Genomic DNA, 10,544 nt, shown 5'->3' with positions numbered 1-10,544 from the left:
CATACATGGGGGACGTTGGCAGTAGCCTTGGTGGCCTGGTGCGTTGAGTACAGTACTCACGATCTGGCTACCAAAGGTCCCAGGCGTTCGATGATGTCGTCCGTTGTGAGCGCCATTTCATAATTTTCATCCATTCATCTCCATCGTCAGGATTTGTCAAAAATGACAGAAAAGCTTCGCTTTATTACTAAAAAGGAGCCAGTGCCCCTCCTAGCCCTTCTTGGAGATTTCAATTTTTCACATATTTTTCAGCTGGAGTGTTGTGTTCATTATTGTTTAATAGAAACTGTATTTGGCCGGTTAATAACAAGTTCTTAGGAAATATAATTTTATTGTTCGTATGAGGCTTTAAGATGAACAGATGATATTCGCACAATACGAATTTTTAACTACCTAAATAACGAGGGTGCTAATTTTTTAACTCTAGATCTCGGCTCGGAAGCTTCTGTGTTCGAATTCCTGCCAGGGCATTGTATTGTTATTGTTTCATCTGTTCCATCTTATTATTATTATTAGCCTTTCTCATCCTCGTAATTATTTCAGATGAGAGAAAAGCACGACCCTGTATAGCCAAATAAATATTACGAAAGAAAATAAAACAAATAATATTTAGTGTATGTAACATTTGTTTGTAGTATTGATTGGAATTGACATCAGAATGTTATGTTACCAGTGAATAAGTGCGCTAAAAGCGACCCTTTCAGTAATAAAATTATAAGTATGAACAAAGAAAGGAAAATAAAGTGGATATTTAGATTATCACAGAAAGAGCAAAAGTGAGTTGTTGTTTGATCACATATTTGCCGGATTCAGTAATATTATTTCGTTCTTGCTTACACCTTAGTTAAAACATCAAGACTTCATGAGATTCGTTACAGACAGACAACTGTTCCATCTCAATGTTCCATAAAGAAATGAGATTTCAAAACTTCAAGAGAAAATCAATCTCTAATGCAGAAAAAGAAACACTTTTGTGCCTTTGTAGTTAGTAACTTTTTGCATTACTTATAATTGTATAAAAATATCTAGTGCAGGTAAATCCAAAGATTGACGGAGTGCCCTTGCTAATAAGTTTGAAACCTGGACAAGGCATGGATGTGTGTTTGCAACATCATCTATTTCATAATTCATTCTCATCTTCGATAGTACATACACATTCAGTATTCTTTCCCGTATTTTTCGTTTGGAGTAATCATGCCAATATTTTAAATTTTGAAGTCCATACTAAAGCATTCAGGGAAATCTTTGCATCCATTGCCTATATGTTACAGCACCTTGAATACGTAGTGTGGAAAACGGCGCTGTTCTGGGCTTTCTGGCGGGTTGCAACATGTTCCACTCGAATATGATACCGCTAGAGGCGCTGGTGTCAGCTTCGCTGCATGGTATCCGTCTGCTTATAATGGAAGTAAATGGGGTTTACCCTGCAACGTCTGATTCTTTTACATGAAGCATTTATATGAATGTGATATTTACTTTGATATTTGGTACAGTGGTCGGGAAGATATTAACGAACATTCTAGACAGTCAACCACGTCCTGTTATCGTGACTTTCATTAATAATACGGGAGAAAATATACGCGTGAAATGCTCTTGGTAACTAGATTTGTGTGTATGAATTAGGTTTATTATTTTATTATTATTATTATTAATTATTTTATAATTATGTATTCATTTTTTTAATTTTGTATAACATAGTGGTTGTTTAATCGTTATCATCACTTCAATAAATATGATGATTATTATTATTAGAACAATACACAGTTAATTGCACAATATTATATAACAATAAACAATTATTAGTATCAGAGATATAATAGATCTCGTTGAAAACTGTAGCTTGAAGTGTAAATATGCTAACTTGTTATGTTATGTTATTCTACAGCTTACCTATTTTATTCGTGTAACTTTGTACTTTTGTATTTGACTTAGTGCTGTATTAGGTTTCATACTGTGCTCAACACTTAAAATAAAAGATTATTATTATTATTATTATCATCATCATAATAATTTCTTCTAAAAATATACACACTGAAGCATTTGTGTTTTTGATATTCACTGTCTGTTTGATTACCGACTCCTCGCTCCCAAGCAACACTAGTGGTTTTTCGCCTCGGTATGAAATACCTCTCAGGATACTACTTATAGTATTCTATAGCTCTGTTCAGTTCTTACGGCGGGCGCTCTAGAAGCTGGCAGGGGAAGTGGGGAGCGGGGAAGCGACCAATCCAGCGCGATAAGAAACTTAGCAGCCAGTAGAACGAGTTTCACGTAGTACTTTTTCAGGCCGCGTCGTGTCTCTCGGCGCCACTGCTGTTGTATGGTTGGTCTGTTGCGTAATCCCTCCTCCGCACTTCCCCTGCCAGCTTCTAGAGCGCCCGCCGTAAGAACTGAAAAGAGCTATAATAACATAGAAAAATAAACTCTAGTACACAATCCAGCATCCAACACCTGACGTCCGGAATCCCATTGCGATGTTTCTTCTTGTGTTATGCATGCTATTTATTTGTTACTTATTAATTTTACTTTACTTTTCTTTCCAAATTTTTGCCATTTCGTGGCTGCAAATCACTCCACACATATAACTGTTTCCATCAATTGACGTACCGCCTTTCAAGACAAACAAATCTAAACAATATAATCCAAAAACTAACTAAGCCGCATTACTTTCATAAGAAAATTAAGAACCGTTCTGACGCACTGCTATCTATATTGTCATCCGTCTTGGGAACCAGTTTCTTGGGCCGTTTTCCACATTATGTGTTCAAGGCGCTGTACCTATGTTCTTGATGGATATTGCATTAGAAAGCAGACATACAGAGGCACGAAATTAACAAAATATCACCCTTAGATAGTCCCAAGATTAGAATACAAAGATCTACAACATAATTATTAGTGGAATTCATATTTTCTTTAGCATCAAGCTTCCTTTACAAACATACTCATAGATAAGTTTCATGTATGTACACTACAACGGATTGCGTAGCATGCTGTTAAATAAACCATCTTGAATGTGCTTGTGTCAACAACATTATTTACTTTGAATGCAATCGTTTACGTAATGATAAGAATGTGACAATTTTTAATTGTATTAAATATATACATCTATATAGTCAACAATGACTCGTGGGTAATACATATATTTAGTTTCAAAACGCAACAATGTCAACAATGAAGTCCAATTATACATGTATAAATATCAAAATATGTATTTCACATAAATTTAAATTATGAGTATCGTTTGCTTATTGACACCTAATAACTTTATATGATACAACTTACTAAGAATAATAACAAGTAGGAAAACAAAATGCTTTATTGTCAAAGCATGTGGATACAAACATGTCATAAAGATCAGTACATAACAAATAAATACGTACACAGAATAGTTAATTCATCAATAGCATGCAATAATTTATCTTCGAAGAATGAAAAATATACATTAGTTATATTTTGCATTGGTCACAGTTTGGCACCAGTTAAAATTCCATCTGTAGAAAGAAAAGACATATGTTGAGAATAAGTTGCTTGATGAACATGACGAATTCAAGATGCACGTAAACACCTTAACATAAAATAAGAAACTACACTTATAAATATTACACCCATTTCCAGTACAATGGCACCGGATGTTTGTCTGCTGGTCCTCAAACGCCAGTTTCTCGAACTACACCTTCCTGAGACAAGCTTTAAAATCAGGGTGTTTTCGACCAGTCTTGTAACACTAAGATTGTATTGGTTCATCACGAGGACTCACTAATTCTTTCCTCTGAAGCACGTCAGGAGTATTGTAAGGGAGATACTGTATTGCATGTGCACCTTTTACTTTCCGTTGCTGAGAAGGATGTATTTCTTGAAGCCATGTCCTGATGCACGTCAACTCACCCCAAAACCTAATTCACTCATGTAACCATGTTTTTGGGGTATGCCCACTGAAAAAGATTAAGTCCTACATTTGGATAAAAAGTTCTCACTGTTTCTTCTTTGGGCGTGTTCTGGCACCGAATGGTAACCTGTAACTCTCGTCGCTGTAGACAAGGTCCTCCTCGCTGCTGGTCGATTTTGTGTTTTGCGGTCTCTTCGTCTCTTGTCGGTATGGGTTCGGGTAAGTGTAGGCGGACTGGGTACTTCTTATCGACACTGGAGTGGTGCTTGGAACTTCTCGCTCAGTTACTGTGCTACCTGCCTGCTCTTGACTCTCCTCGCTTTCCTCGGATTCGCTGCTGCTGTCTCCGTACTCTCTGTCGCTCTGGCTGTACTCGTCGCTAGACTCAGCGGACGATCCTGTGTCGTACTCTTCGTAGCCTGAATCGTATTCTGGATTCGCGTCTTTCAAGCTGACGGTCACGTGAGACTTCGGGGTGGAGTAAGTCGTCTCGTATATCCTGAAGCCATTTTCGTTGGGTTTCTTCTTGTAACCTTCCGGAAGTACTGTCACTATCTTCTCCCCTTCCTCTGCATAGTCCTCGTCGACTGGTATGTCTCCTCTTGTTGGTCCCTTCGATGCCTCTTTCCCTGACGAAGATTCAAGACCTGGATGGTACAAGTCAGATGGATACGACTGAGGCCTGATGTCATGGTAATCGTAGTTACTCTCAGGCGCCCTGCCATTATACCCGAGCTCATTGTCTGGTTGTCTCACTACTGGGACGATATTGGCTTCTTGACCTTCTTGATTGGCTGAACCTCCGAACAGCTGATAGGTGACGTACTTTGGAGGTTGGTCCACGTAACCACTGCCGCCATCATTTGATACAGCCACTCGGGGATCTTCGTTAGGGTTCAATGATAGTGAATTGTCTACCGGAGATGGCGTTGTGGAATACGCAAAGTCTCCGAACGTGCTGGCTACCGTAGACGAAAAGGTTGGTCCGAATTCATCGCGTATCGTTTTCAGTACCTGAGAACTTCCGCTTTGTTTGCTGCCGAAATCATAATCGCCGTCAATCTGAGAAACGCTCGGAGGATGGATGATCTCCTGAGTGTGGGATACTAGATGAGATCCTTGGACTTCAACGCTTGTCTGAGGACCACTCGGAATGTGTCGACTGCTAAGCTCGTCAACGGATGTTGGACTGTGTTGGAGGACATCTCCTCTGTTGAACGCATAGCCATGCTGGGGAACTACAGACACGGGGCCACCTCCGGATACCGGAACCCCGTAGCTATCGATGAACACCTGTCCACTACCCAACACTCCCGTCTGATAACCCAGGAACGGATTCAGTCCAGGATCGACCGAGTATCCTTGAAAATTGGCGACTATCTCGTGAGGAGATTTGCCGATGCTGGGTTGCGAATGCGGGTCTGTTGTGATTGGTATCTTCGCCGATGGATGATTGGGATCAGGATCCGGCGCGAAGTAAGTTGGGAAGGAGTTTACCTGCTGGTGGCTTATGGCGCTAGTGTGGTGGGAGATACCGTCGTGAGGCCTGACGGACTGCTCCTGGTGCAGGATCTCCAGAGGACTTACGCTAATTTCCGGTTGGACGTAGTGGAGTTCTTGAGACGGGGTCTGCTGGACGTGAGCCAGCTCTTGCGTGATGTGTCCGAACTCTTGAACAGGTTGCGGACCTTCATACTCGGGCTCCGGTTCCTCGTGGACCTCGTATCCGTGTGACTGCTGGATGGTGACCGTCGGTTCGTCGTCAACATGATATTCCGGTCTGCTGTACGTGATGTCGGCGGAAATAGGCTTCCCGTAGGTTGGATTCGAGTACGGACCTCCGGAAGACTGCAGGTGCTTCTGGAACTCGGGGTTGTCCTGGGGGCTCAGGTTCGGCGCGGGGATTGTGTAGATCGGTCCCTTGTCGTTGCCCAAGTCCGGAGCTTCGAATTCAACAGGTGGCAGGGGGTTGGAGCCGTGGAAGAAGTTCTGGATGTTCGGCTGCTGCTTCACCGGTTCGGGGAAAGTGTAGCCTTTCCATGGTCCTTTGATTCCCAGTGGACGGGACGGATGGTAGTGGAAGTGGATCTGCTGAGGTTTCTTCTGGGGAGGAGGGTGGAGGAACGACGGCGAGTGGTGATGGTGGTGCAAGGAAGGGCGCGAGTGAGGGAGGCGGATGTGTGGGCTTCTCGTGACGATCCACTTGCTTGGTTCCTTGAAGTACGGTTTGAAGTGCGGTGGAGGGTAGGGTGGGCGGGGTCCACGGATCTTGATTCTATACTCTCCGAGTACAGAGGCCAGGAAGAACAGAAATATTATTGTAGCCACCTGAAAAGATAAGAGAAACCTGCAATTAATGTCATTATCAAACACTGGATTCACAACAAATTTCAAATTATCCTATTGGAAAATTTCTTTCAAACTCCATCACGTAGAATTGCTAGTTTATAACTTGGTCCTGTCATGTTGTGCGAGAAATCGTTTTCTTTTGTCTAGAATTATTTTAAAATCTACCACCTCTTTGTAAGTTAATTGCAACCACAACAATTATAATAATTATTACGTATAAACATTGCACAGTGATACACCTAGGGTTTCAAACCCTGAGTTTTCGTCGACAAGATGGTGAGTAGAAGAGAGGATTGTAATTAACAATCTCAATGCAATAAAGCAAAAGGGTCCAAAGTTTGCTTTTCGTTGTGGCCTTGTCCAACAATGTATGAATCTTTTGTTTTTTTATATTCCGATTTCTGGATATAATAACTGATTAGATTATACATAACGCAATTGTGCCAAATTTGACGTAGAATTCTTGTAGATTAAAGATACCAGTGAGAAAAATAAATCATTTAAATATGACCTTAATTATATAGAATTGGCTACTTGGACTTCAAGATGTTGGGTATGTTTATCATTAATAAAGGCAATGAAGCTTAGCTTACTGCTTAAATTATTTAATTAATATTGTTAGAGCAGAGGTGCTTGAGTCGGTAGGACATCTGTCTGCCACACGGTAGACCCTGGTTCAATCCTTGGGTAAGAATAATTCCAGCTGTGTGGTACACCACAGCTTCCTAATAAAAGGCTAAAGGAGACCAGAGTGTGATGCTGATCACGTCACTTCCACAAATTGCCGAGATTTGGAAAGGGTGGGGCCTCTACCTTCACATCCTTCCATATGCCTTCACGGATGTTACCATGTACAGGAGTAGGGTTTGAACTAATATAATTGTATATCTATTATTTTTGATATTGTTGTAAATTTAAACAGGTCTGCAGGTATATGATATCAAATACCTTAGAATATTTCCTGTTCGTTTAATGTTAACCATAATTAAACCCATGACAAGTTGAGGAAACAACACGCAGACAAACATACATCACCCCTGACGTTCAGTGTATGCGGGAGGGATGTAAATACATTGTTTGTATTTGGTTATTTAACGTCATCTTTCAACATCTTTAGTCTAATCACGACGATGGAGGTGAATAATGAATAGATTAAATATATAGACGTGGATAAATATAATTAAACAGTGGTTCCATAACTGGATAGATTTGGAGTTCGACTCTCTATACACTGACACCGAGGGACATTATAACCTTTGTAGTTGAGCATATAACGAACTTTGAAATTCTAACACTCTATGTGGTATTCTCCGAAAGCAAGTGTTAGGTAATAATTATTGATAACAACTCGTTTGAACCAGCTTCCAAATTCAAGTACTTAGGAGTAATACTAACAAATGAAAATGATATTAGAGAGGACATAAAAAGCAGACTTAATTCAGGAAATGCATGTTACTTTTCTCTTCATAAACTTTTGTCTTCTCGTTTAATATATAAGAAACTAAAAGTTAAAATATACAAAACTGTAATTTTGCCTGTAATATTATATGGATGTGAAACTTGGTCCCTTACATTGAAAGAGGAACATAAATTTAGAGTATTTGAAAATAAGATCCTTAGGAAAATATTTGGGCCTAAAAGGGATGAGGAGACAGATGAAGGAGAAGATTAAATAATTTAGAATTACATAATTTGCATTCATGTCCAAATATTATTAGAATGATTAAATCAAGAAGACTTAGGTGGGCAGGCCATGTGGCACGAATGGGAGAGGAAAGAAGAGTTTACAGGATTGTTGTTGGGGAACCTGATGGTAAGAGACCTGTGGGAAGATCAAGACGAAAATGGAGGGATAATGTTGAGATGGACCTAAAAGATATGGTAGGTATGGAAAAGAGTATAGTATAGATCTTGCTCAGGATAGGGACAGATGGAAGACCTGTGTTGCTGTAGCCATGAACCTTCAGGTTTAAGAAGGCTAGAGAGTTATTTTTCTATGTGGTATTCTAAAGGAATAATAATACAATCCGCCTGCGTTACTAGCGACCACTAGCCCAAGCGCGCATGCGCTAACTGGACGAGTCCATAGAGAAAATAGGAGTGGCAGGCTGCAATTGACAACCAGGTTCCGTAAAACTGTCTCCTGGTAAAATAACACTGAGGTTTCACACATATTAAGGTCTCCGGCAAAATACATAAAGAGGCGATTCAAGAATTGCAAAAGTCTTTCTTCATTCAACAAACATTCAGAAGTTTCTACCTTCCTCCCCTTTCGTGTGTAGATTACTCCACTCGAGCTAGCCTCGTCTTCCACGGTAGGCAAGTACGTCATCATAGTTACTGCGATCGCCAGTTGTTGCGCAAAAGCAAAGGTGTTCACCAGTACGGCTATTGGCACCGTTAGCAGATAGATCCTAAAGAGATTGCCCCCCGTTATCGGGTTGTTACGTGTTGCGCGGAAGGTGAAAGTGGACTTGTTTGTCTCTCGGAAGTATTCAAATTACGCGTGCACAGAGCCAGGATAAACAGGATGTTTTTTAATGCATTTTCACACTACGCAAGAGCTATGGATCGTGAAGATCAGAAACTTTTGTTTGTCCCACCAAAAGTCTTCATTCTTCTTCTTCATGTTTTAACTTTATGAAATGAGGAGACACAATATTGTCTACCTTATCTAAATAATAAAAAGAGATGAGAGATGATGATGAAAAAGAAGAAGAAGCTGATGATCTGACAATTGACCTGTCTGAGCAGACATGTAATTTGATCCACACTTCTCAAAAATATTACCATCCACACAGTATTTATTATTTTCTAAATCCAACCAACTATTTTCAATCAGTTTTTGGCATATTAAATTATTACGCGGTAAGGATATAAGTGCAGATTGTAGATTTATCCGCAAGATGTCCTACTTTTCTGTCTTTATTTCATTACATTTCGGTTATTTTATTTCCCTTCTCTCTCTCTTCGGTTAATCGCAACAATCAGGATTAATGACGAGCTTGAAAAGTTGATAATTGGACAAAACAATGATACATTTGTTTCTTTACCAGGGTGTTTCAGCCTGGAACTTTCTGCATAAGATATTTAAAAAAATCTCATTCAGAGTGCGTACAAATCCTTCTGGTTGTACAAATGCTACGTGATTTATGAAATATAATTAATGTTTTTGAATAAGCGCATTAAGTACTCGGTACATTTGAGTTCATGAAAATTTATTTCTCTGAAATTTCTCTGAAATTACCTACGGAACGGCCTATGTCTGATTTGGATCATAAAAAGGAAAAGGTTTATGATCCAAATCAGACATAGGCCGTTTCGTAGGTAATTTCAGATAAATAAATTTGCATGAACTCAAATGTACCGAGTACTTAATGTGCTTATTCAAAAACATTAATTATATTTCATAAATCACGTAGCATTTGTGCAACCAGATCATCAGATAGAGGCGTACCTTAGAAACAACACGCTCACGTAATACATATTGCATTTACTTTGATCAGGTAAGGTTGGATTAATCCAAGAAATGTTGAGGCATGTGTCCTATGATATGTAACGTTTGTCATGCTGCTGATGTAACTTTAGGACAGGCGATCTTTAAAAAGTCACTTCGAGATACGAGTCGAAGAAATTTTCCTTATTGAACGTCCTTTTTCTGACACTTTTGGCTAATCGCGACGATGAGGATGAATAGTGTTTAGATGAAACTGACGTAAAGACGCTCACAAAGAAACACCCATGCCCACACCAGGACTCGAATACGAGACCGTCCGTAGACAGATCCTGAATGCAGCACTCAGTGCGTTCGGTCACAGACGCGGCTGCATATATTAGCAAAAGCATGTATAATTTATTTCTAATACGTACATTTGTTTAGTGAATTATGCACTGTCATACATGCTGTGAAAGCATACGGAGGGAATGTGGAGGTAAGACCACCACATATTCACGATCTCGGCCCATTTGTGAGGTGACAGGATCAGCACCAATCTCCGGTTGCCTTTATCCGCCAGGGTTGCTCCAAGGTAACTATATGCTAGAGACTGGGTAAGCCCAAGAGCCACTATATGTGTGGACATTGGTGCAGATGGGAGGGGGGTATAAAATTTGGTCCCCAAGGTTATCCTCTGTTTTAGCTCTGCCGACATTATTATTATTATTATTATTAACAGTTTTGTTATCATGGGGTACTGAACAATACAGATTTGCTTTCGAAACAGAAAAATGAATTGAATTTAGGTACGTACTTTCGAATTTCCGAAAGATGCTTTTCTTTTTTCACTTTTCGTTTATGAGCGCCACTTCC

The 10,544-nt window shown here is 39.8% G+C and overlaps 1 protein-coding gene across 1 annotated transcript in view; it reads right to left on the bottom strand.

Annotated features, from left to right (window-relative positions):
• Positions 1 to 3,334: 3,334 nt before the first annotated feature.
• LOC145995257 (uncharacterized) overlaps positions 3,335 to 10,544 on the bottom strand; it is a 54,766-nt gene continuing 47,556 nt past the window's right edge. Inside the window, exon 2 of the mRNA XM_083131831.1 lies at positions 3,335 to 6,214. Within this exon, the coding sequence (XP_082987957.1) occupies positions 3,971 to 6,214 (2,244 nt within the window). The 3' untranslated portion in view covers positions 3,335 to 3,970. The remainder of the gene's footprint in view (positions 6,215 to 10,544) is intronic.

This window comes from Lepisma saccharinum, chromosome 11, assembly GCF_977018435.1.
Source record: "Lepisma saccharinum chromosome 11, izLepSacc3.1, whole genome shotgun sequence".
Classification (NCBI taxonomy): domain Eukaryota; kingdom Metazoa; phylum Arthropoda; class Insecta; order Zygentoma; family Lepismatidae; genus Lepisma; species Lepisma saccharinum.
Note: the sequence above shows the minus strand (reverse complement) of the source record. Positions and strands in the feature narration are given on the sequence as shown.